This window comes from Balaenoptera ricei, chromosome 3 (genome assembly GCF_028023285.1).
Source record: "Balaenoptera ricei isolate mBalRic1 chromosome 3, mBalRic1.hap2, whole genome shotgun sequence".
NCBI classification, from domain to species: domain Eukaryota; kingdom Metazoa; phylum Chordata; class Mammalia; order Artiodactyla; family Balaenopteridae; genus Balaenoptera; species Balaenoptera ricei.
The window spans coordinates 120,619,374-120,647,123 of record NC_082641.1 but is presented as its reverse complement, the minus strand read 5'-3'; the positions used below and the strand labels follow the sequence as shown (position 1 = coordinate 120,647,123).

Sequence of the window (27,750 nt, the reverse complement as noted above, 5' to 3'; positions counted from 1 at the left end):
TAGCCTGCAGCAGCCTTGGTAAGCTAATACAGCCTCTGTGTGTGTGTGTGTGTGTGGACAAAAACACACACAAAAAGCCCAATGATATGGGTTGCCTCCACGGAGGGAAATAGAGGCGGGAAAGAAAATTTTCACTTTTCTTTTATACCTTTTGAATTTTGGACTCAGTGTGTGTATGTATTACCTCCCGAGTTCCTCCAAGCTCCCCACCCCAACCCCCAATAAATCATTATATATACAAGCAAATAAAAGCAGCCTTCAGGAGACTACACTCCGCACCCAGAAAATAACCAAGTCTTCCCAATCTAACCTTCAGGTATCAATATGCTTTAATCTCTGGTGCCAAGTCCGACCGATTGTGAGGGTTCGTTTCTAGGAGTGCCGTCTTGACAACGATGCCGAAGCCCCTACTGGGCTCAGAGGAGGAGAGTTCATCAATCAATTAGCATGTCTGCCAGGTGTAGGGAGGGACCGAGGGGCGGGAGCTATGAGCATCGGCCAGCCCTGACCTATCCCATTACTGGCCCAGGCTGGGAATTTCAGGTTGGTTTGGGAGTGTAGAGGGTAGTACACAAGGTAATACTCATCTTCATGTAATGGGAAGCCTTATTATTATGGAGATCTACTACAGTGTATGGGTCAGACAGGTGGCTCCAGAATATGTGACAGGATGACTCAGCTCATGTCTGAATCTGGGCCAACTGTGTGTGAAGACATCCTTCTTCCTTTCTGGAGTAAATGGGCAGATGGATAGTCATTGTGTGAATCACAAAGCCCAAGGCCCCAAATGGTTGTGCAGATGGAGAAAAATGAGATCCCGTGCAGGAGGCGTCCATCTCCTCAGACTATGGGGTCTGCCCCCTGCATGTACTGCATCTGCCAGAATGCATGCACTCCAAGAGGCAGACCAAGCCCCCGGGGTGGAGGGGCGCAGAGTCTTGGCGTGACCGCAGGTACTGCCTGGACCTTGGCCACCTCCCAAAGTAGAAATGACTAGAAAGTTGGAACAAAACTCAGGGTGGAAGAAATTAGAACGAAGGCTGTTAAGTGAATGCCAGGGTCAGTCTAACCCTGCTTCTAAATATCATAGGAAAACATGACCATGTGTGCAAATGGACACCTCACATGTCAGCATTTTATGCTGTTTACATATTATTCTATCTCCGAGGGATAATAGCTAAAGCCTTTTAACAAGATCAGCTCTTTCTCTGATCCCATAGAAAGTAAATTACCCCAGCCAGCAAATCCAGGGTACATTTTTTTTTTTTTAATGGCCAGAGACATCCCCCCAGAGATCTGCTGAGAAGGCAGGAGATTAGGAAGACAGGTAAAGAAAGAATACAAGTTCACCTGGAAGAAGGTTGAGATAAAGGTGAATTTGGAGCCTTGAACTCTACCTTGCATAAGAACCAACATTCTAGTACTTAGGCAAGATTATAAAGCTACAGCAAAAGGGCGACGCTTCTAGGGCACAGTCGTGCTCTGTGGTACTTTAGGCACGTTATACACGTCTTTTCCCCAAGACAGGCAAGTTCAGCGCTGGGAGTACAGAAGTCAACAGCGCAGAATCCTTGATCATGAAGAGGATGCAGTATAAACATAGAAACAACCAACCACAAGGCAGACTCGCGGGTTATACTAACAAAGGCACGGAAAACATGCTCTGGGAGCAGAGAAGAGGGAGAGACAAGGAGACTTCCTTTCCAGAGAAGGTGACTTTTGAGCTGAGTTTGAAAGGTAAGTAGGGATCTTCTGGGTTAAAAAATGGAGGAGAAAAGAGAGTCCAAACAGAAGGAAGACCTCATTCAAAGGCTCACTAGTGAATGAATAAGGAGGATTCAGGGAACCAGCAAGCAGCCTGGTATGCTGGAGGGCGGGGATTTGGGGAAAGATGAAGCTGCAGAGATGGGCTGAGCCTTGCATGCCCACTCAAGAGTCCACACTCCATCCTTGAGTCGCTGGGGGAGCCAGCACATGCTTCACCATGGTGGGAGAATCATCACATTTCCTACTCCGGCGGTAACTTTGCCCTTAATGTGAAGAGTGGACCAGACTTGTGGGACCTGGTAGAAGGGAAACTAGGTAGGAGGCTGCTGAAATAGTCCAAGGGAGAGAGAGATCATAAAGACCTGAACGTCAACATGTGACATGAAGAGGGAGAATCAGGTCTGGGCCGTTTGGGATTTGGAATGGATAGGACCTTCCTAAAGGAACAGCTCAGGGGAGGATGATTTTGAGATTTCCAACTTGGCTTGTGACATCACCCAAAACGGAGGGCATAGGAGAAAGGGGGGCGAGGTGTCATTTTGGACATGCCGAGGCTGAGGTGCCTGCAGGTCATCTAGCGATGTCCAGCAAGCAGGCAGAAATATGGGTGTGGAGCCCGGGAGAGAGGAGTCTGGAGGAATAACTTTCTTATGACACATTCCTGTTAAGCCTCCATTCCTGGGGTTTGGCTAAGGCCACTGTGGACAGATTGGTGGGGGGAGTGCTATTCTGAGATCCTGGGTGTAGAGTCTCCCAGTCCTAAGAGCGAGGCGGGTTTCTTCCTCTACCTCTGTGTGGGGACCAGAATTTGCACAGGCTCGTGTGCCTGGCAGAGAGTGGAAGTGAAACCATATTCCACTGTTCCGGGGGCCTAGCACTGAAGTTCCATCTTCAGCCACATGTTTTCCAGGTAAACTTCTCACACAAGATGAATTTCTTGCAGAATCACAGAAGTCTCCAGAACCCCAGGGCTCAGCTAGCAAACTGGAACCTTGAGATGGGAGAGGAAGAGGGAGGAAGAAGTTCTCTCCCCTCCCCCCACCCCACCCCCCCACCATTCCCAGGACCCCAGTAGGAACTGGAGTCAGAAGAAAATCAACACTAAAAGCAGTTGCTGATTGGTGTTATCAGAAGATGGCTGGCCAGGGCAGGTAAAGGAGAAGGAAAGAAGTTCCAGCATATTTTAATGGAATGGCTCTGATTCTAGATAATTTCAGAATAACATCATAATAACATTAGTTTATACCTGAAGATGTGTCAGGATGCATGAGCATAAAAGCTATGTCATTTGCATTATCTCACTTACTAAACACCATCCCTGCGAGTTTGGCTCTGTATTAAAGTTATTACCCCCATTTTGTGGATGAGGAAAATTGGAGGCATAGAGGTTTAATGACCTACCCCAAATTGTCTATCTGATAAGTGGTGTATCTGAGTTTTGGAAGCAGTCTGTCTGACTCCAGAGGTGCCCTCTTAACCACAAAGCCACAGGCTCCCCAGCATATGTGTGTAATTGATGTATTTTACGGCACTCTGTGCTGCTAAAAGCACTGCCACATATTTATGTCCTCCAAATTGACAGCGACAGGGCCAGGACTAAACTTTTAACTTGAAATGGCTTTCTATGGAGTTCACTGGGGCTGGAAGGGAGACCCAGGATTTGGTACACTGCTGTCCCTTCCAGGCATATGAGCCTGAGACATAGCATCAGTCAACCCCACTGGCCTCCACCTTATGCAGGATGCACTTCATAAAACCTGCATTTCCTATAAGACCACACAGGGACCCCAATCCTTGGACCACAGCTGCCAAGAGGAACTGAAACAAAGTGAGTCACAGAAGGCAGATGGAGAGTCACATTTTGTACTGCAAACCCAAAACGCACTCTCTAGCAAATCCTCATGTTGGTTTTGTACTCATTTTCCTCTTGGCTTCTAAACTCTTTAGACTACACCGAGAGTTTCATTATTGTTGTTAATTGATTAACAATAGAAACAGCTATCAGTTACTTTGTGCGCTGGATATTTAAAAAAAAAAAAAAAAACCCACATAATTTCAGACTTACAAAATGTTGCTAAAATAGTGAAGAATTCCTGGACACCCTTTCCCCCCACACCTCAAATGTTAGCATTTGCTATATTTACTTTATCTATCAATCATTTTTTTCTTTTACCATTTAAGATGTTGTAGATCCAATGCCCTTTATCCCTCAGTACTTGTGTACATTTCCAAAAAGTCTGCCTACAAATCCTGCCTCTCAAAACCACAATGCAATTATCTAAATCATATTAACACTGATGCAATACATTAGTTACCTAATCAATAAACCTTACTCAGATGTCACCAAGTGTCCCTGTAATGTTCTTTTTAGCCCAAGAAAATCCAAGATTAGGTGTTGCATTCTCTTTGTCACGTGTCTTGACATCTGGAACAATTCCTGAATCCTTCTATTTCATGACATTGACATTTTTGAAAGGAACACACCTCCGTTTGGTTTGTCTTCCTCATGGTGAGATTCAGGTTATGTACTTTTTTTAGGAATTCCACTGAAGACATGATGAGTTCTTCTCAATGCCACACAGAAGAGACATGCTGTCAATTAGTCCTAGTAAAAGGTAGTGTCCGCTGGTTTTCTCCACTGTAAAGTCACTCTTTTATCCTTGTGATCAATGGGTCTCTTGTGAGGAGATACTCTGAGACTAGGCAAATATCCCGTGATGAATCATCCATTGATGATTCTCGACTGACTCAAATACTGTTATGGTTGCCAAATGGTGGCATTTTAATTCAGTCATTCCTTCTACCATCATGAGTTGGCGCTCATCTGTAAGGAGGAGCTTTCTTGTACGCCTTATTTATTTATATTGGCATGGACTCATGAATTCTTACTTTATTCAGTTTGTTATAATTCTTTACTACCATCTTTTATTTTGACACTCAAATTGTCCCAATGTCTGCCAGGTACTTTATGTAAGATATTTCATATAATTCACAAAGCAACTCTATGTAGTGGGGATTATGATTATCTCTATTTTGCAGACAAATAAGTTGAAACTCAGAGAGATTAACTTTTGTAATGTTTAATTGGTGGAGTTTCCAAATTTTGATGCCAAATGCTTGATATATATGTACATATACAGGTGTATGAAATTCCCCCCCAATCCTCCTGATGTCCCTGCCACATAGGAATTATCCCCTCCCCTCCCATTTTAAGATGGGAAAATAGGCTCAGAGAGGTTAAGTAATCAGTCACAAAAGCTGTGATGAGAATTTGGAGGCCTATTTGAAATCCTATGTTGTTTTTCAGCAGACCACATTGCCCCTTTAAGCTGTTTTTCCTTTTGCAGATGGGATCCGTAAGCATCTAGTCTTATTTAATTCTACTCAGGACAGAGGAGGTAAAACTGTGGCTTTTTTACTCATAGCCTGCATTTGTAACTATTTTTGCTTTGGCTAAAAGCTACCCTGATTCTAATCAGCACCAAAGCTAGGAAGTTGTGGTGATTTAGATCTTGCCAGAATCCGTGGTGCTCTTGGAAGTTCATGGCAACTGAGTTACTAAAAAATTTAATCTCTCAAGGTGAATGTGTTCATTCCAGTTTTTAAGGAAGACTTTGGTGAGGTCGTTCATCATATAGTCACCCTTGGATTTATTGTCTATGTAAATATGGACTTTTCCATTACTATGCTTGTGTTAATCACAGCACAGTGAAGAAACTTGTCATTCATGAATCTGTAGGCCAAGGAGAGTTGCTAATAGCTACCTAAGGAGAACCCAGACATTTTTGATAATTAATTGAAAAGGAAATGCATGTATTAAAGCATCAATCATGTCCAGCTTTGACCCCAGGTGACCTTAAAATGAGGTTTCAGGACCACCAGACTTACAATCACCCCAGATGCCCATTACAAACACAGAGTCTGTTACTCTAGGAGGTGGATCGAAAAAGATCTTGCTGCGATTTATGTCAAAGAGTGTTCTGCCTATGTTCTCCTCTAAGAGTTTTATAGTGTCCAGCCTTACATTTAGGTCTTTGATCCATTTTGAGTTTATTTCTGTGTATGGTGTTAGAGGATATTCTAATTTCATTCTTTTACATGTAGCTGTCGAGTTTTCCCAGTGCCATTTGTTGAAGAGACTGTCTTTTCTTCATTGTATATTCTTACCTCCCTTGTCATAGATTAATTGACCATAGGTAAGTGGGTTTATTTCTGGGCATTCTATCCTGCTCCATTGATCTATATTTCTGTTTTTGTGCCAGTACTATACTGTTTTGATTACTGTAGCTTTGTAGTGTAGTCTGAAGTCAGGGAGACTGATTCTTCCAGCTCTGTTTTCAAATGGGACCTAATTAAACTTAAAAGCTTTTGCACAGCAAAAGGAAACCATAAAGCCCACAGAATAGGAAAAAATATTTGCAAACAAAGCGACTGACAAGGGATTAATCTCCAAAATATATAAACAGCTCATGTAGCTCTATGTCAAAAAAACCAACACCCCAATCAAAAAATGGGCAGAAGATCTAAATAGACATTTCTCCAAAGAAGACAAACAGATGGCCAAAAAGCACAAGAAAAGATGCTCAACATCACTAATTATCAGAGAAATGCAAATCAAAACTACCATGAGGTATCACCTCACACCAGTCAGAATGGCCATCATCAAAACGTCTACAAACAAGAAATGCTCAAGAGGGTGTGGAGAAAAGGGAACCCTCCTACACTGTTAATGGGAATGTAAATCGGTACAGCCTCTGTGGAGAACAGTATGGAGGTTCCTTAAAAAACAAAAAATAGAACTACCATATGATCCAGCAATCCCACTCCTGGGCATATATCTGGAGGAAACCATAATCCGAAAAGATACATGCACCCCAATGTTCATTGCAGCATTATTTACAATAGCCAAGATGTGGGAGGAACCTAAATGTCCATCGACAGAGGAATGGATAAAGAAGATGTGGTACATATATACAATGGAATATTAATCAGTCATAAAAAAGAATGAAATAATGCCATTTGCAGCAACATGGATGGACCTAGAGATTACCATGCTAAGAGAAGTAAGTCAGAGAAAGACAAATATCATATGATACCACTCATATGTGGAATCTACTTAAAAAATGATATAAATGAACTTATTTACAAAACAGAAACAGACTTACAGGTTTTGAAAACAAACTTATGGTTACCAAAGGGGAAACGTGGGGGGAAGGGATAAATTAGGAGCTTGGGATCCACATAAACACAGTACTATATGTAAGATAGATAACCAACAAGGACTACTGTATAGCACAAGAAACTCTACCCAATATTCTGTAATAACCTATATGGAAAAAGAATCTGAAAAAGAATGAATATATGTGTAACTGAATCACGTTGCCGTATACCTGAAACTAATACAACATTGTAAACCAGCTATACTCCAATAAAATTATAAAAACAACAACAACAACAACACAAACACAGAGTCTGGGGCCATGTCCCAGACCCACTGAATCAAAATTCTTCAGTTTTAGCAAGCTTCCCAGAGACCCCTGATGCTCACTAAAGTGGAAACGGATGCTAGGGCCTCTGACCCAGCGTTGTTCCTGAGGACTCACAATGATGCTGGCTTTATACCAGCAAAGTCAACCTTTAGGCTACTTGACCTCTGCCTTGCCTCTTGCCCACAGCAGTTATCAAGGGAAGGGTAATTCGCCAGTTTCGCTGCCCTTGGGGAATGAGCCTGGGGTGGGCTCCCATCTCCTCCCTCCTGCAGGAAGCAGGAAGCAGAGGGAATGCATCACCCCTCAAGTACTCTGATCAACATCAAGAGTTCTCATCTTCTAAGGGCAACTTCCCTTGGAGATCAAATTTACAGGAGTGAAAATCTAATTGACCTACATCATGTGTTTAAGCCAAGCCATGTGAGTCACAGGACACTGCATTCTGACAAGTTATGGCTTTGGTGTCTGCCTAGGTGTGTTCATTTTGGCCATGACTGGAGACGAAAGTGGGGAGAAACACATGATATGCAGGGCTGTCCTTTATGGGGGCAATGGGCAGAGCCCACACAGCCCTAGGTGCTTCCCAAGACTGGTAGACTGGACACACTAATGAATATGAAACAATGCAACAAACATCTAGAAACTGCCAACTTTTTCCAAGGTATTGAAGAAATCCATATTGTAATACTATATTATTGATTTTTGAGGATGGCAAATTTTATAAAGTACATTAGTAAGTGTCATTTCATTTAATGGAAACAACCTTAGAAGCATGCTTAGGTCCATTTTACAGATGAGGACACTGACACTCAGATAACATAAGTGATTACCTCAAGGTCCAGCTGTTTGGAAATGGCAGAACCAGACTTCATGTCAGGTTTTCTGACTCCAAATCCAGTGCTCTTTCCTCCTGGGAAAGGATCAGACAATCAAGGGGGAGAAAGGACTGCACAGAAACCACTCTGAAGCTTTGTCTAGAGCTCAGGACTTCAGTTGTAAGTGAAAGAATTCAATTCCAACTTTGGAGCAAAATGAGAGTTTATTGGCTTATGTAACAGAAGAGCTCAGGTACATCTGGACTCGACACGGAGTGCTGGTATTCTTTTTTATTTATTTTATTTTTATTTTTTGATTGTAGTTGATTTACAATGTTGTGCTAATTTCTGCTGTACAGCAAAGTGATTCAGTTATACATATATATACACATTCTTTCTGTTTTTAGTATCCTTTTCCATCATGGTTAATCATAGGCTATTGAATATAGTTCCCTGTGCTATACAGTAAGACCTTGTTGTTTATCCATTCTATATATAATAGCTTACATCTGCTAACCCCAAACTCCCACTCCATCCCTCTCCCAACCCCCCTCCCCTTTGGCAACCACAAGTCTGTTCCCTATGCCTGTGAGTCTGTTTCTGTTTCATAGACAGGTTCATTTGTGTCATATTTCAGATCCCACATATAAGTGATATCATGTGGTATTTGTCTTTCTCTTTCTGACTCCACTTAGTAAGATAATCTCTAGTTGCATCCATGTTGCTGCAAATGGCATTATTTCATTCTTTTTTATGGCTGAGTAGTATTCCATTGTATACAGGTACCACATCTTTATCCATTCATCTGTCATGGACCTTTAGGTTGTCTCCATGTCTTGGCTACTGTGAACAGGGAGTGCTGGTATCGAGTGCTGGTATCGTCTCTCTTGGCACCACTTCGAGGCTTTCCAATTCGTAGGCAGACTTCCCCAACAAGGAGACAAGAGGGCCGCCAGCAGTCCTCACAGCTTCAAATCCAGAAAGAGAAAGTCTCTCATCACGACATTCTAAGAAATCCAGAAGTTGGTTCTCAGACTTCATTAGGTCCTGGGCCCATTCCTGGATCAACCCATTACTTTGGCTGGATGGATTTGATGATCTCATAGGTCTGGCTAGGGTCACAGGTTCACCACTGGATCCAGGGTAGGTTGGTGTCAGTCTACCCAAAATCCTGGGACCTGAGAGTAAGGGAGGGGTGGCTTCCCAGAGAAAAACTGAGGTGCTGTTAGCAGAAGAAGGGGTAATGGCTGCCAAACAGGCAAAAAACAACAGCTATTCCCCTTGGGGTGGAAAAGATGAAGAGCATTTGAGCCTGAGAGAACCCCGGGGGGCACAAGTGGGAGACAGCACCTCGCACTTGGGTGTGGACAGAGTAGGTGCCCAATAAATATTGATAAATGAATGAATGAATGTTGGTTCAGACCGTTGTAAAATAATGAAGAGTGGGGGCCTCTGGGGCATAGGATACATAAAGGAACATTGGAGAAAAGATGCTGGGGCCATACTGAGAAGCACCCTGTGTGCCATGCTGCTTTTTTTCAGGCCATGAGAGCTTCTGAAGGTTTTTTGATCAGGGGTGTGTCATGGTCAAAATTTGGAGGAGAAAAAAAACCTTGAAAATTTTAAAGTGCTATACTAAGTGAGAGCATTATCTTCTGTGGGCCAGGAGTGCCCTGCTTGCCTGTGAAGGTTTTCCTGTAAGATGTGGAATCCCTTTATCTGAAAGTCCTTGAGACAAGAAAACTGTGAGCATGTCATGGGGAAGAGTAACAGCAGGCTATCCAAGTCTGATTAGATACACCCGCACCCTTTCAGGGCCTCCAAGTATGTAGTCCCACCCAGATGAAGGTGAAGGTCTGAACTCCAAGACACTGGAGTTTCTCAGACTCACATTTGTGGGATGGTTGAACAGGTCTGGGTGCAGCCCTCAGGGTGTGTGAACATCTTTCTTAACCAAGGAGCACTTGATGCCATGCAATTCCATGTCATGATTAGGCGTGATTTATGGGCATTCTCTATCACAACTGAGTGGGGGTCCTTGACGAGAATTCCAGGGTGAAATGTCTCAACACTAATGTACCCCCGGGATGAGCCAAATCGTCAAGCAACGACTTGTATCAACTGGGGTTGGAAGTGTATGGGCAGAGGGCTCTGAACGACACGATTCCTCCCTATTCTTATGAGCAGTCATGGCTGCTTCTGGTCCAGAATGGAGAACAAATGTCAGAATTATTTTTTTAAAAAAAAGCTGTGCTTGCTGAGTTCAGGCATCAAGGCTCCTCTTTTGCTGAACTCATTCCAGGAGTGATCACACTAGAGCAGTGCTTGCCCATTTTATATTGCAATGAATATTTCAGATCTTCTGCTTGCTTTCTGAAGCAACTTTTCTAAGAGGTGCACTACTAAAATCTCAACAAATAAATACTCAACATAAAGTATGAGGTCTCTCAAATAAAGAGAAGTAGCAGACAGAGTTCATGCTAAGAAGTCATTTGAGGATGGGGGGGAGGGGACAGCACTTACCATGCTTCCCTGATATGACAAATTCCCCTGCTGTGACCTGGATACCTTGTCCCAGGATGAAGCCCTGGCACTGTGGATTTCACTAGGTCCTGAACCAACCAATCACTTTGGTTGGGTGGATGTGACGATCTCATAGCCCCAGCCAGGGTCACAGGTTCACCACTGAATCAAGGATGGATGCGAGCCCACCCAACCCCATGGAACCTGAGGGTGGGGCTCCCCAAAGAAAAACTGAGGTGCTGTTAGCAGAAGAAGGGGTATTGGCTGCCAAACAGGCAAAAACAACAAGGATTCCCTCCTCCCAACAAAGGGTGAGGGAAGTGAAGGACATCTGAGGGCTGGAGCTCCTGAAACCTTCCCCAGAGTTGGGACAGTGTGGGAGTTAAGAGCATCTGCCCGCTGGGGTTGAATTTCTGCTCTGTTACTCATTAGCTCAGTGACTTTGAACAGGTTACCCAACCTAATATTTGGCTTCCTCCTCTGCAGGATAGGGTACCAACAGTACCTATTTCATAGGATTGATCTGCGGATTAAATGAGATGATGCACGTAAGGCAATTAGTATAATGGAAGCGCTCCATAAATGAAACTGACTAGGTCACTGTCATCTTGACATGCAACATCCAGCCCCACTCCCTGGGGGAGACCTGGGTGAGAGCCTCACTCTATAAGCAGACCCTAGTGGAAGTCAGATGTTTTCTGTGTCCTAAAAGCACCCACCCACCGTCTGCTTTGAGTTCTCATGCCCTTTCCTCAAGCTCTGAATTTTTAAGATCTCATGAAGCTCAAGAGGGGGGTTAAAATGCCAAAATTCTCTATTTTGGAGCATTAATAGATCACGCTAGAAACACTGGCTCTCCCACAAGAAGACACATGCTTGTGGGATTTCTCTGGCAGTCCCATAACAGCCTGAAGGTCTGTCGTCGGCAGCTGGATTGGGGTGGGGAAAGGGACCGTTTTCAAATTGTTAAATTTTAAAAAATTTGCACATTATATGTCGCTAGCCAGAAAAACATGGCTGAGCCCTCTGCAGGGACTGCCTCCTTGCTGTGTCCTCAAGGATGCCGGGACTGGCCAAAGATTGCAGCTGGAGTCCCTGGGGCTGCCCAGAGAACCAGGAGCGTCTGCACAGAGCTCCAGGAGCGGGGAGCTTTTCTCCCAAGATGAGGGAGCAAAGGGCTCCTTGGAGAAAAAGAAAGTTTTTAATCAAAAAACTGCCTGCTCTTACTCCAGCCACTGTAAAACCAAGCTGTTTGTCAGAAATTGTACTTTCTGAAGGGCTCACTACTGCAAAGGCCGTAAGGAGGTGGTTGATATAGTTCCAAGGAGGGAGGAGGCTGATGTGGGGGATTGAAGAACCAAGTCAAAAATGGAAGGAAAAACTTCCACCCAATGAAAAAAGTTTACGCATTTATGTAAAATCACGTGTGTATATCTATAAAGAAAATTAAAAAAAAAATGTAAGAGCATATGGGCTCTAGAAGCAGACAGACCTATGTTGGAATTTCAGTTTCACCACTTCTTAGCTTGTGTGACCTCCCTGATCCTCAGTTTCCTCATCTATGAAATTATAGTATTTCCTTCACATGTTTTGAGGATTCAGTGAGTTAAGGCATGTATAGTAGTGTCTGGTACCTAGTAAGATAGTGATAAATGTTAGCTGATATTGTCATTTATTGAGAGAAGACAGAAGGCTAAAGGCTAAGGGAGTAGGGGTACAATTCTCAGAAAGACCTTATCTCCTCATGTTCCAATCATAGTGAACTCACCTCTCTTTCTTTCTCTTTCTCTCTTTCCCCTTCATGCCTCAGTCCTTGCTGTCCTTGTGCTTTCTCTCCATCTTTCAAGACCTCCAATGTCACTTCTTTGTGAAGCTTTCTCTGGTACCTGCCTCCCAAAGAGAAAGGATCAATCTTCCCTGGAGCCCGGAACTACCCACCACACACAGAAAGTGTAGCAAATTGCACATGGTAAACTCTGGTTCTTGTAGACCTGCCATCACCGAGGCCAACTGTGAGTTCCCTGGGGACAGAAATCATGTCTTATACTTCCCGGTTTAAACAGCTCCTGGCACACAAGAGGTCATCATGAAGTGTTTGCTGAATGGAAGCATGAAAACAGAGGGTGACTGCTCTAAAACGATGATGGCTCCACTCTTAAGGAAAAACAGAAAGGAAATGGACAGAAGCTGCATCCTGGGAAACTTCAGTTAGACACAAAGAATTCCCTTGGTGAGAGTATTAGATGCCAGACCAAGTTCCCATGGGACAGTGTGGAATTTCCTTTAAGGGTCTTGAAAAAGGAATACTTCTTATTTTGTGGGTGATTCTGATGTGGGTTTGCTTGAAGGCAGGTCTCCAGCCTGGTTTGAAGTTCATAAAACCACCCATAAGTAATTTAGATGACAGAGAAGGGTCTGGGCTCTTGGTCAGCTGGCCATCCAGATGGTTTCTTGCGCCAAGTGCTAGCGAGGAGGCTGGGAAAGAATGTGGCTGTGTGTGCCTGAATGGAGGCTGGGAAGTCTCTCCCACAAGCCTGAATCCCGGGATGCAAGTGAATAGAGTAGCTTGTCAAGGAGGACCACAACGTCGTCACTGTGTGTTCAAGCACCCACGTCTAATGATCTGATTTCTTTCTTTCAACCGGAAGTGTAGAGGAAGACAGGAAGGAGGGACTGGAGTCCAGAGCAGTGCTGTCCCACCTCCTGTCACATGGTCAGCCCCCCAGGGGCCATCTGGCCCCTGTCACATGCCAGGTCCTGTCCTGATGGAGGTATTAAGAGGGCGACATAAAATGTCAAACATTTGATGACAAATAATGAGTTAATTATAGGTAGAAAGTACTATGAAAGGGCAAAACGGTGTGATCAGGAGAAAAGGTGGAAAAAGAAAGATGGTTCCCCTTCACTATCATTCCTCCATCTAACACAGGCAAGCAAGCATTACTCTCCCACATCTCTTTCACAGATAAAGGTTCAGAAAAGGCAGAAAAACATTTAATAATTGAAAAAAAAAGTCTTTCCAATAATCCACGCCCCCAAATGCAAAAAGGACATACAGCCACTGTGTCAAGAGGAACCTTTTAGTTTTAGGGTACACACAAGACCAACAGGTCACCGAATGTGGTTTGGTGCCTAGAGAAAGGACCTATGAATTCAAGTCTTGACTAAATTTGCTGGTTGGTCTTGGGAAGGCATATCGGCTACCTGGGTTTTAGCAAACAGAGCCTGGGGCAGGCCTCCTGGGGTCAATGTCACAATACACAGTGTGACAGTTGTTGCCAAGTGCTGTGGGATAGAGTGAGTCAAGGCTTTGCTCATTTCAGCCGAAAACCATCCTGCTTTGGTCCCCACTGGCTGACACCAGCCAGGTAACCGGGTAACACAGGGTGGTGGTTGTGAAGGATGCAGCCTGGCTGGGTACGGCTGCAGGCTCTCCCATGCGCTGAGCCTCACCCACCCCGAGCAGGAACCACGTTGGTTAGAGGCTCCCTTGGCTGCTGTGCAGGCTGAACTCAGGCAATCCTGACTAGCCCAGCACAGTTAATTAGCTGCAGCTTAGCATAGCGCTATTAAAAGCAGGGCGAGCCAAAGACACTGTCACATCTGGGTAAGAGAGACGTGTGGTATCCGAGGAGAGGTTGAGAAAGAATTGAGAAAAGAAGGAATGAAAACCCTGATTTAATTCCCAAAAGAGCAAATGTGTTTGAGGTCTGAGAAAATCTTTCATTTACATGATTTCAAGTGTCAATCAAGTCCATGTCTAACCAAGGTGCTCTTAGGACCAATCATGCGGCCGGAGCTAATAAGCGAAAAACACCAAACCAACCACATGATGTGACACAATTTGAGCTCTGCTCTGGCTGCTAAAAGCAACAAGAGAATGAAAACCTTTCCCATTAGAAAAACCGTAAGAGTAGAAGGGATGGGGGAGTGATGGGGAGTCTGGTGGAAAGGGCAAGGACAGAGATAAGATACAAATCCATACATACATTTCATTCTCCACACGATGGGCATCAGTTACACACGTGTGCCACTCAGAAGGTCTCACCTAGGTACCGTATGACCCCACACATCTGTGACGCTTCAGATGCTGGGACAATTTTCCAGCACAGGGTGTAAGCTCGGTGAAGGCAGAGGTGCTGTGAATCCGTGCTGTTCACAGGGGTAAACCAGCCCTTATTAAGTGGCAAACGAGGACAGTATAAACAGTTCACATGTGACCCACATATTCAATTAGTCACCCCTCAGAACGAGGCACCAGGGGATACTCACTCGCCTTCTGCTTGCCCAGGGCAAGCTTCTGGAGCCAGAAGCCTTGCCCTCCATCCCCAGAGTCCAGGCTCCCCTGCCCTCTCCTGCTGGCTCCTCTGTTCTCACAGCAGAAGCTGGGAGTGAATTGTAAACCTGGGTCCCAGGCTGCAACTCAGGATGTACCTGGAGGGGATATGATGAATGAGACAACTCAATAACATGAGCTGGCCTGGGACAGCATGTTACAAGTGACTGATTTACAACCCTGGGGGACACGCCCAGCCGTGTGGTGGGACTGTCTGTATTTTGGCTCTTTGATTATTCCATCCTGTGTTAATGAAGTTCCAGAAAATGGTTGATTTGACAATCAAATTTAGGAAGAATAAAATATGTATCGTAGGAGATAAAGTCAGAAACATTCATTGGAATGTGACTCTTCGGGGCTTAACTGTTTAACATGCATGACAGCTTCTCCTCAAGGCCACGAGCAGTTGACCTCTCCCTAAAGGAAACCAGAGCTCCCCAGAGCACATCAGAAATCAGCACTGTGGTTGTCACCAGTGACCTCAGGAGCCCAGACTTGTGATCTTTGATCATGGTCTTTGCTTATTTGAAAAAAATATTAAAATACGCATCATGTCAAAACTTTATCAGAAACTCAAGAAACAAACATACCACCAAATGGAAAAGTCATTTAATTCAAAAATCATACTTCCACTAGTTTCACAGGGATTGTCACATAAACCAACCAAAAGTAAGAAAGCCAAGTTTCAGAGGCCACCCAACAGAAACTGTATTTTCTTTACAGATATGCTTAGTGACACAAAAGCACATTTTTTTTCTTTTCAAGCCTGAACATGGCAAAACTGTTTTATGAATAACAGGGAAAAAGTTCTATTCTAGTCACAAGTTACTTTTTAATTACTAAATAGGATTCTACACACCAGTCGATATTCAATACTGAATCGAAGTTTAAAACAGTGCATTTATGTTTTTCAAAAAAAAACATTAAAGTGCCATTTTTAAGTACTTTATTGATATTATATCACACAGCACTTTATAATATACTCAAAGGTAGCCTAAGTTGTGAATTAAACATGCAAATATTTTCTTCTCCAAAACATGGACAAAATGTCTTTTAGAGTGCTTGTGAAGACTAGCCTACTATGAACCACTAATTGTTTATGAGTTTGATCTTTTTTTCAACATGACTCTTAATAAGTTAATAAGGAATATAGCTATAGATAGTAATCATCTGATAAATATGAACAAAGTTTTCAAATGGCACTTAAGTTACATCTTTGATCATTCTGATAGTCAATCAACAGCCTCTCTTGTTTCTCTGATTCTCAAACTTCAAATCTTAAAGGCTGTCAAGGCTCAGCAACTGCCAGCTTATGTGGGTTTCTAGAAGACAGTCTGTATCTTTACACACGTAAATGTGAGCTGTACACATACATACACAAACACATACTAATACGTATACACTTAAGAATCATCAGATGAACCTCTTTTCACAGGTTCAAGGTTGACCCTGGAATCTGGATACCCAAGGAAGCGGCGTGTAGGGTCTGTTTGGACAATTTTGTAGAAACGGTTGACGTAGAAATGATTGATGTCAAATGTCTTGGCCTCTCCAGGTAATTCTGACACTTTATCACTATTCTTGGTTCTCACTGACTACACTAAATAGAATTTTGATGTAATAGTAATTCCTATACTTACACGGGTCCAGGACTGTGCTAAGCCTTTGCTAAGGCATTCTGCCTTGAAAAATGTTTTCATCTTGTAGCGTCCTGTAAAACTTCTCTAAAAAAATTAGCTGTGAGCTTTTTATGTGATAGATTTTCCCCCCTATTAAGAACTCTATTTATCCCTCTTTAAAAAAATCCGAAGTTCTTCAGTATGGTTTGCCTTTCTCTTTCTGCTCTTAGCCTTACTTTATACCCAATCCTTTTTCTCCTAAGAATACAAGTGCTTCCATTAGGAGATCACATTTTAGCCAGGGCTGGCTCTGAATGACGTCTGAATTCTCTGTATGGCCTCTCCCTGTGCTTTGGGGAGCCCTTTAGTTAGACAAGTACTGTAGGCGGTGAAAGGAAACAAGCTAATTATGACTTGGTGGAGTCTGGTCTCAGGCATGCTGTAGGTTTGTGCAAGGTCCATTATTCTACGGCTGTTGTCATTTGGAGGCTACATTTAAAGAAAAGTGGTTCAGCACCCAGCACACCAGCCTGGCTGCCAAACACATTTGAGCACGATAAGATACATTTTTTAAACGCCGGCACAGGGTGTGTGAGAGGACACCCAGTTGACTTAGATGTGGGGCAGGGCTGTCTAGGTAAATGATTACTGTCAAGTTTGCCACTCATGACAGATTAACTCCCTAGACAGTATACCCAGGACATTCCTTTTAAAGTCAGGTAGCTAAGTGGCTGTTTAGTTTCTTCAGGGCTGGCTACCTACTTGGGTAACACGGTTGCTCATAAAACATTCGATGCTAGGGCGAACTGTGCCATGATGGCCACTGTTGTACCTGGGAGTCCTGGGTCTATAAAACTGGGGGGTCCAGACTTGCTTCTTTTAGAAACAGAAGCCAGAGGATGAAAGGTGCCAAAAGACAGTCATGAGTAGTTGATAATGTTATGTTCAGTCGATTATTTCTGTCTCCCTACTCCACAATCATGGATGTTTTTATAGTCTATACAGTCAAGACGGAGTTTTTGGTGTGACAAGGGTTGCTGTTTTCAAGAGACACAAACTCTGATGGTAGAAGGACTTCCCTTTGAGCTACAGGTATGGCACACATAACTGCAGAGTCCTGGCAAACAGTGAAATCACCCTGTCACTAGCATGACTCTGTGTTGCTAATGTCGATTGGCCAATACCTGATTGTTCATTTATTCTCTTTCTCTTTGCCTTTCTATCCAAAAAGCACTCAGCAAGAGGACATGAACTGGAATTATGTTGAAAAAACAAACAAACAAACCCCAGTTTGGTGTGACAGAAGAAAACACACATTGGCTGTAGAAATACTAAAACACTAAACTAAAAACTGGCTCCAATCCTAGGATACAAAGGCCGGCAGTGCTATACAGGGTCCATCCCTCTATGTTCAGATTTGAAAACAGAAGAGAATATCATCAGTCTTGAGCAAGTCAGGACTTTACTTGCCTGGGGGGTGGGGGAAGAATGTGAAACTAGTTGTCTTCTCAAGGCATGGCATTCTGTAACTACGGAACTCTGTTGAGTACCTGGAGGAGGTGAGAGACTGATCTTGATGCCCCCAAAAGACTCAGGCTATGTCTGCCTACCTGATCCCAGGGCCTTCCAAAAGCAACACGAAGCTCCTGGGAAAGCTCAGGGATTTTGGTCAATAGTATTCCACTCTGATACCCAGTTCACTCTCCTAATCTGCCCTAAGATTCCCTATTCCAGAAGACAGAGTTAGAGGTGGGGAGTAAAGATAGTGGAGGGTAAAACCCATTTTCAGCCTTCAAGTTCCTTCTTATTTGTCGGCTCATATTCTGAACAGTGTCTCCAGTTCTGTAGATGATGGGGAGGAGGGGAGCCTGGCCAGGGAAAGGGAAGCAGAGTAGCCATCTGTCAGGGCCCAGCACGGCCCAGAGAAGCTGGGAAGGGGTTTACCTAAAATTCCCATTGGTAGTAGCTCCATTTCCCTCGGCTTTGGATCAGAGCCAAATGGGGAGGGAGGCACATGCTTCCAAGTGGTCAAGCTGGGGCCAAGTGTTGGCAGGTAAGCTTCGGAGGAACTCCCAAAGCCAGGGCCTGGGACTTCTGGCCGTCCCCACATTAGCTCTAGTTAAGGTTCCAATGGGGCAGGTGGTGATTTAAAACGTCCAATGTGTTAAAAGCATTATGTTGCACTCTTTCTATTTGGAAAGCACAGTGGTATAGAGTGTGCTTGTCCCTCTAGCCCCTTTGAACAGGTCCCCAGGCTGTTCAAAGTCCACAGGGAGTAGGTATAGCCTGCTCATATGTGCCCTTTCTTCTTGGGTTTTCAATGATAGCTTTCCTGAGTCCTATCTTGGTCTTCTCCAGTCTTAATTCTTGTTCCCTGATTCAGTGGTGGTGTCTCGCTCACTGCTGGGTGAGCTCCTGGGTAATAGCTGTGTCATCCTTGGGCTGATGGAATGAATCACAATGACAAACTCCTATTAACTTTAAAGTCATCTAGAAAGCTATAACAGCACAATCTCCACCCCTCTTTGGGGGTTTTTCTTTGTCTTATTTTGGAGCTATAGGGAATCTGAGATGAATAAACATGTTTAGGGAAAGGGGAAGAAGCAGCATGTCAAGACCTAAAGATCCTAAGAAGCCAGTTTTTCTTGGAACTTAGACACACACATTTGCAAACTAGCTTGGACTCGTTTATAAAGCCTTAGAAGATGCGCAGAAGAGTAAGATACAAGGAGCATGCAATTATCCCATCTTCTGTCCTGGTACCTTGGGGTACCAAGAAATACACCTGAGAAGAAAAATGAAAAGAAAAAAAAAAAATCTAACCCCTGGCCTCACCTGTTTAAATCCTGAGCTTCATCTTACTACTGGATAGGAGTTCTCGGAAAAGTTCATTGCCTGAGGATGCTCCTTCCATCTCCAAATCCAAAGCCCAAGAAATGCTCAAAAAACCACATCTGGATAAAGAAGACTGAACACCATTAATGTGTCATGCCCACCAACAAGAGCCAGCAGAGTGTGTGGAAATATCTTCTCCTTCCTCAAGGCCAGAGAAGGGATGATCTTAACTCTCTTCGACCTTGTGTCCCCTCTCTCCCTCGTATACACACCTGTTCAGCAATCAAAGCTTAAATGTGTGAAGCAACTAACTTATAGAATATCAAATATAAAACTTTGCCATATAGTATTTCAAATCACTCTATTTACATGTTTATCTTTTCAAAAAAAATGTAAAAGATACAGTAATTCAACACAATTCAAGTTTTTCTTTTCCTCTTTAAAGTTCCCTCAAGAGGAATTCCAGAAGCAGGACATACTCTGGAACAATGCCACCATCCCGAGGGGCTCCTGTCCTGGAGAGCTTGACAGTCCCTCACTTCGGAGTTTGTCTGCCCAGAATCACTCTTGCAAGGACATTCAAGTGTGGAAATACTGGGACTCTCTTCTTTGGAAGCCAAGTGAATTTGAAATGTCCAGGCCAAACCTCCCTACCCAAGGCGGTCTTCCACATGACCCAGCCCCTTCTGGACCAGCAAGTTCTCTTTCTCATAAGGTACCCATCCCACCTTCCATGCCCCAACCTTCTGGCATCCTCCTAAATCACAATGGCTTATGATATTAGTCTCATGCCTCAAAAGCCTGAGAAACAATTCCCTTTTTCTGAGTGGCAGTGAACATGTATGTCCTTTTAAACTAGAGGCCATGGGGTTAGTCCAGGAATCATGCCTGAAAACTGCCAGGGCACCAGTGCTGAGCAGCCCAGGGCACTGCCAGGGGGCTAGTCAGTGAAGGGCTACAGGCAGGCAAGGACAGGGGAAGGGACAGGTGAATGGGAGGGAATGAGTCATTGGGAGGGTACTCCCCTTTGGGAGGCAGCATGTTGCCCTCTAGAAAGCAGACACTAGTTGCATGGAAGAACAGAAATATTAAGCCTGTATGTAATTTAATCTCAAGAGGTTACTAGAGTTTGTTCCAAATATATCCTGGTGCTGCTGAAATTCATCAGAAAGGGAGCAGTTCCCAGCTGCTATTCTATCTGCCCCCAAGTAGACCTTGATCTTCGCCTTCAGGTCGTTGGAAAACCATTCAAAAAACGGCCAAAAAGCAGGGAGAAAAAAATACGTCATGCAAAGAGTGTGTTATTTTCTGGTTTGGTTTTAGAGTAGGTTGGGTTGCCGTGGTTACGAGGCAATGGCAGCCCTCGGTGGCAGAGAAGTTCCTAGCTTGGGAGGGGGGCCGTGGGGGTGTGTGTGCTCCCCTGCATGAGAGGACTGGACAGAATTCTGCTGGTGCTGGGCCAGTGGCTGCTTGAGAGATGGTGAGAGATTGGATCTTATGTAAACAGCGCCATAACCCTTCTCTATCCTGCATGCAAACAAACAGACCCAGCCGCCTATAGCACGGCAGGTCTCAAGTATTTAGAGGTGGGGTAGAGAGAGTGTCTACTGTAAACAATAGCTGTGGATCCAGACTGGGTCTCAGGCCACTGCCCAGCCCTGTCAGAGCCAGCTATACTGCAAGCTCCTGGGGACTGCTTATATCTCACTTACTTCCTTTTTCAGAAGGTTGGGGTTTGGATGACTACTGAAACAAAATGAGCTCACCCCACGTAGGGTGCTAAATGAGAGAAATGGCTTTGTAAGCCTTTCTTGTTATCAAAATCAAACGGCCTCCTCCGCTGATTTACTTCTGTTTCTTGCAGTATCACCGCACGTCAGCTGAGATGATCATGGGGATGGGTGACACCAGAGTTCCCAGAAACATTCGTGTTGACAGGTAGCAGCAGAGTCAGTCACCCTGCACTTCTCAGCGGCGAAGAGCAATGGCCCACAACACTGGAATCAGCAGTTGTCATGGACACCATGAAAAGCTCAGCAGTTCTGCCAGGGCCCATGGTTAGAGGAACTCCACGTAGTTCTCGGGGATGAGGCCCGTCTTTCCATTCAGAGTCCCCTCCAACCAGCCGGGCTCCTGAGATGGATGCACTGTACAGGAAGCGGGGAGAGAGCGACAAGAAATGCCGTTACGGATAGGGTAGGAGGTGGGTGCGCACTGTGCGTGTGTGAAGGAAGTTTAGAGATTGGGGGCAGTCGCCCGTTAAGTTACATCAGTCTCGGATTTGTTTAAACCAGAGTTTCTCAACCCACTGGGGGACCTGGTGAAGGTCATTCTGAACGTTCTCCATAATTAAAAGGGGAAGAGACACAAGGCATTCAAAATTCTGCATACAATTTTAGGAGTTTCACGGACTTTCTGAAGTTCCTGGTTTAAACTGTAAAGAAGTAACAGATTTCTGCATTTTAGTTTAGAGGTCACAGTTATGATATCCCACCTATATATTTATTTACCTAGGTATCCATCCATCCAGCCCTATACTCATTTACCTACCCAGTGTTGACTATGTACCAGATAAAGTACCTATGGAGGACTGCTAAGAACTAGTCCTTAAAGATATGTAGCTCCTGGACTTCCCTGGTGGCACAGTGGTTAAGAATCCGTCTGCCAATGCAGGGGACATGGGTTCGAGCCCTGGTCCGGGAAGATCCCACATGCCGCGGAGCAACTAAGCCCGTGCGCCACAACTACTGAGCCTGCGCTCTAGAGCCTGCGAGCCACAACTACTGAAGCCCGTGTGCCACAACTACTGAAGCCCGTGCGCCTAAAGCCAGTGCTCGGCAACAAGAGAAGCCACCACAATGAGAAGTCCGTGCACCGCAACGAAGACCCAACACAGCCAAAAATAAATAAATAAATAAATAAATTTATTAAAAAAAAAAATGTAGCTCCTAATCATGCATTTTACTTCCCTCCGAATCCATACCCTCTGCTTCTAATTTCCTTGCAAATTCCCTCTGCATTTTTGTTTTGTTTTGTTTTGTATTTTATAGTCTTCAAATAGCCCTCTCGTGGTTCCAACCATACCCTTCTTTAGTTTTCTTTCCTGTTCTCTGGAGTTTTCCTTCTTCCTATATACGAGTCTGAAAGCTGTCTTCTCCCTCTCTCTATTGCAATTTTAAAAATTTCTACCCTTTTGATTTTTCCATATCCAAAGAATATATACCCAATGCTCTGTGATGTCACAAGCCATCTCCATGGAAACTACTGTGATACTGTAAAAATTATATACAATCCAGCTGAGTCTGCAAAGCAGCCAACACCAGGAAGGAAGAGAGAAGGAATCCTGGACTTGGAGAGGAGGGTTGTTCATGTTTTTTGAACTGGGAATATACAAATCACTCTTGGGCGAGGCAGGACATTTGTTCTTACTGTTTTAGGAAAACTCCAATCCTCCGAGATTGTTTGGAGAGAATGAATTTTCCTCTATTCCCTTCCTAGGCCAATTAAGTGACTTCCTGAGCTTGTTTTAGAAAAGCATTTCCGCCCCCAACACTACTATAAAACTCTAGTTTCAGTTTGTAGGGAAATAAGAAAGAAGAGAGACCAAAGGAAGTAAATACAGAAGCAACAGAAGGACACACACTGAGGCTCACAGAAGATCAATGTCAACCTTGGCTAGATCTTGAAGGCTTCTTTAGGAAAAGACAAGGTCAAACATCTATGAGGTGGCCTCCAACATGTTTGCCTGATTTCATATCTCTAGGTTTCAGGAATAAACCCAAGTAGCGAGGGTACTTTGGATTCATGACACCACACAAGGAGGAGTCTGGGGGAGAAGTGCCATGGAAGAAAGAACACAACACAACTTAAAAGCAACCTGGTCTCTCCAATGACCAAGATCTTCCAGCCCACCGCTAAAATGCTAGCACCCAAACACCCCTGCCTTCTGCCCATCCATCCAGCTGATACTGCCAAGATCACTTCAGTTTCTTCAACCTATCAAGTGATAATAAAACTCTCCCCCCCTCAGCGGGTTCTTGTGAGGGTTCAGGAACCAATACGGAGAAAGCACAGTAAATGCTCAGTACAGGTGAGTCAGTAGGAGACCCTGTGTCATTTGATCGGTCATTCAGAATGGTCAGCAGGACTCTCCTGGTAAAAACCAAGTAAGGACCTGGTCTCAACAACCACCTAAACTTGGGGAAATCTCAAATGTTCAGAACCAAAACCAAACAAATCAAACTCACTCCCCAAAACAAAAGACCTAGAAAGAGGAAACCAACCAAACACACAAAATGAAAAACAAAAAAAAAGACAAACCCTCCGCCCCCATTTGACAGCAAAGCTCCTAGTTGAGTTGTTGTTCTACCGGATGCACCGAGTCCATCTCTTTCAGACTTTCTCCCTTCCTGGCCAGCTGTTCAAACACAGCTCAGGTGCAGAGGTGGTAACGTCTGCAAACATTAGAAATGGAATTTGCAGAATAAGGGGAGAATCAGAGGGGACAAAGGAGGCCCTCCAAACTAGAGAACAAGAGATATGTCATGGGGGACGGCAGGGGACAGTGCAGCCTTTGGGTCAGATTGCTGACTCAGAGAAGTCAGCAAGTCAGGCTTTAGTAAGGGATGGTACCAGACCAGGTGCAACAGAACCACCTGGATGCTTATTAAAACTGCAGATTCCTAGGCCCCAGCACACATCAGTTACAGCAGAATCTCTAGGAGTGGGGCTCAGGGATCTGCATTTTAACTCATTCACAGAAAGTTAAGTTATAACTCTTCTGTGCCAAAATGCCTCTGTAATGAGGGTGATAATAAGAATTAACTAATGGAGGACAGAGGCAGCCCCAGATGCCTCTGGCTTTCTGTTGTCTTTTGTTTCCCTTCCTCACACTTGAAGGCTTAGCTGAAGCCCTACCTCCTCCATAAATATCATCACGGAACGCCATCTACCTGCTCCCTCCCTTCCCCTGGCTCCCGGAATGCTCATAGGTCCTTTTACTGCTGTTCAAATGTGTTAACTTTGTTTCCCTAACTAGTTTTTTAGTACATTTAATTTTGTATTCTATCACTCAACATTCTTCACTGACTCCCCTCTGGTGAATTACAATGGTAGAAGCGAACACGCTACAAATGGTGCCTGGGAAACAGCCATGGACTCGGAGAGTTAAATATTTACTGACTCATTTGGACCTAAGGATCCTAGCTTGTACTATTATTATACCTATTTTACAGATGAGAAAATTAAGGCTCAGAGAGGTAAATTAATTTATTCAGGGTCCCAACGGTAGAGCCAGAATTTGAATCCAGCTTGTGTGATCCCAGAGACCAAGCCCTTTTCCACTACATGATGCCTCTATCCAACCAGAGAGTGTGATCCTTGAGGATAAGAATGGTGATGCTCACGGTGAGCACATACTAAGCAGTGGGCCCTTTGCTAAGTGCTGCCTCTGCATCACCTCCTTCCATCTTCAGAAGGACTATGGAGTTGGTTCTATTATCCTCATCTTACTGATAAGAAACTGAGGCTCAGAGAATTTAAGCATCTTGCCCCAAATTACACAGCTGGTAGGTGATGGAGGTGGATCTGAACTCAGGACATCTGACCCTAGGGTCTGTGGTCTTAAGCACTACCACGTTGGCCTAGCCTAATGCTCTGGACATCGAGGATGCTCGTAAGTACTTGCTGGGTTGAATCGCACCAATGTCCAACCTTCTGAATCGCACCAGTGTCCCATGTGCTATATAAACACACAAGGTGTTGCAGTGAGCTGTCTGGGCAGCTCTCCAGCCCAGCAGGCATATAATAAATATAAGCTGCTGCTGACACGGGCGTGCTTCCTGCCAACTACTCTCTCTCAGCTCAGTCCATATACACTCCACACACCCCTGCACAGGCACCTCATGCTCTCCCCGCTCGTTCGCTCACGGTGGACCAGGAGCAAGTGTGTGGCTACGACCTCTAGTGGCTGGCTGCCCCCCAGGGAAGCAGCAGTGGCTGGCACAGGTGCAGACCCCTGTGTAGCTGAATGCATGGACTCATTTAACAAACGTTCATTCAGCACCTACCACGAGCCACACACTGTGCTAGGTCCCTGCACATAGGATAGAACAAGCAGATGAGATTCTGCTCTTGGGGAGGGACCATCTGTAGTAAGTAAGCATGTAATTGTAGGTAGTGATGAGGGGAGGGAAAGAGACTGGGATAGGGATGTGGGTGGGTGGCCAAGAGTTCGAAAAGCTAAAACCCGAATAATCCACAGGAGCCAGCCAGGCAGTGGGTAATGCAAGTGTAATGGCCCCTAGATGGGGAGAAGCTTGTTGTGGTTTCAGAACAGTGGTAAGTCTTTCTTAAAAAGCCAGCTCGTCAATGTGTAACTACTCAACTCTGCCACTGTCTTGCTATAGATAATATGTAAACACAAAGGCGTGAGTGGCTGTGTTCCAATGAAGCTCTATTTACAAAAGCAGGCAGCGGGCTGGATTTCACTGGCAGGTCATAGTTTGCCAGCCCTATTCGAGAACATAAAGAAGGCCTGAGAGGCTGCTTTGTATCAAGGGAAGGTGAGAGGGGGCCAGACGGCAGGGGCAGGACCTGCAGGTCCTTGTCAGTAATTCTAAGAACAGGAGGCAAAATAACATGATGTGACTTCCATTTTTCAGAGATCAGTCTGGCTGCTGTGTAGAGTCTGGGTTATGGGGCGAGAGTGGACGCAGCAAGACCAGTGAAGCAGCTGGTGGAAACACCTGGGGGAGACATGGAGAGGCTGGAGAGGCTGAAAGACTCCACCGAGGAACTCTCTGTGAACCCCACTGCCTGAGATATCCTTTATCAGCAAAGGAAACCCAGGGCAGCCCTGCTTTGCACTCACACTGCACCCGGTACCCCAGCAATGAAGGATCCAGCCCATGTCAAATCTTGATAAAAGTATCCCAAGAACCCAATTTTAGTGAACGGCATGTGAATTTTCCAGGTATCACTAATCAGGTTGCTTCTAGATGACTAATGTTCCTGAGAACATGAGTTATTTTTCTTTCCAGTTACTGTGTGAGGTGCTCTTGGTGAAATGGCCAGTTTCCTAGTATATTGGCAAGGGCTGACACTGGAGTTATTTCTGAGTATTGCACAGCCATTGCCCACTGCACAAAGTCCAAGAGCTGACTGAACAGCCTCTCCAGATTCACAGTGGGCCCCTGGAATCCAGAGGCTTGGAGATTAATCGTTACGAACAACAGACTTTCCCCTCAAGGTGCCCCTCCCTCTTCCTCCCCCTCCTTTCTTCTTCTTCTTGATCCTGAAAAAGACAAGACACACACACACACACACACTCACTCACTCTAACTCTGTCATTAGGAAACTTTTTTCTGATTGGTCTGATGATTTAATCTGACAGCTACAGAGCATCCAACTTACATCGTCCTTACCTGGGACCTTCAGCAACAAATTACCAAGAGAGAGAACAAGGAAAAAGATCTCTCTAACATGTGAATAGTGCTTTCCCCCTTTAATGCCCGACTACTCCTAAAGAGGCGAAGGGATGGGGAAAGTAGGGTCGAGGTAGCATTTTCTACCATCCAACCAGTCTAAAATCTCAATCGACATTTTGTCAGATCCTTCTTCGACTGCAGCTCAGTCAACACTGTGAGGTGTTGTCTTTGGGGCTTAATTTGGCCTTTTGCTCTTCAGGGAATTGGAAAGGTCACTGACATTACTAGTTAAAAAGAAACTAGTGTCAATGAACGCTGCCATGGCCCCTGGAGACCACGGGAAGGCGGGGTAAGGCCTCTGACTCTCTCCTGCTCTCATCTGTCCTTGTAGGATTTATGACAATTACTGAGTGGAGGGGCGGGAGTAGTAACAGAACCTGCTGGGAAGGAAAGGACTTGGCAGTTAAAAATCAAGTGTCTTTTAATTTCTTTTTTTGGTTAGCTAGTTAAACTACTTCAAAAAGGAGACTTAAAAACTGAAGAAGGTGGGAATGCCAAATGGTGCAACCCCTCTAGAAATCAGTTGAGCAGTTCCTCCAACAGTTAGACCTAGAGTTACCATATGACCCAGCAAGCCCATGCCTTGGTGTATCACCAAGAGAACGGAAAACCTATGTCCCCACAAAAACTTGTATGCATGTGTCTATAGCAGCATTACTTATAACAGCCAAAAAGTGGAAACAATCAATATGTCCATCAATCGATGAATGGATAGACAAAACGTGGTATATCCATACAATGGAATATTACTCATCAGTAAAAAGGAATGAGGTTCTGAGGCCTACTACAACATGGATGACATTGAATATAGTGCAAAGCGAAATAAGTCAGTTGCAAAGACCATGAACTGTATAATTCCACTCACACGAAACATCCAGA

General features: G+C 44.5%; 1 protein-coding gene across 4 annotated transcripts in view; it reads right to left on the bottom strand.

Annotated features, from left to right (window-relative positions):
• Window positions 1-15,524: 15,524 nt before the first annotated feature.
• ARHGAP26 (Rho GTPase activating protein 26) overlaps window positions 15,525-27,750 on the bottom strand; it is a 472,664-nt gene continuing 460,438 nt past the window's right edge. For all 4 annotated transcript variants that reach the window (XM_059917368.1, XM_059917369.1, XM_059917371.1 and 1 more), the window contains one exon: window positions 15,525-21,531. In XM_059917368.1, the coding sequence (XP_059773351.1) occupies window positions 21,443-21,531 (89 nt within the window). In that variant the 3' untranslated portion in view covers window positions 15,525-21,442. The remainder of the gene's footprint in view (window positions 21,532-27,750) is intronic.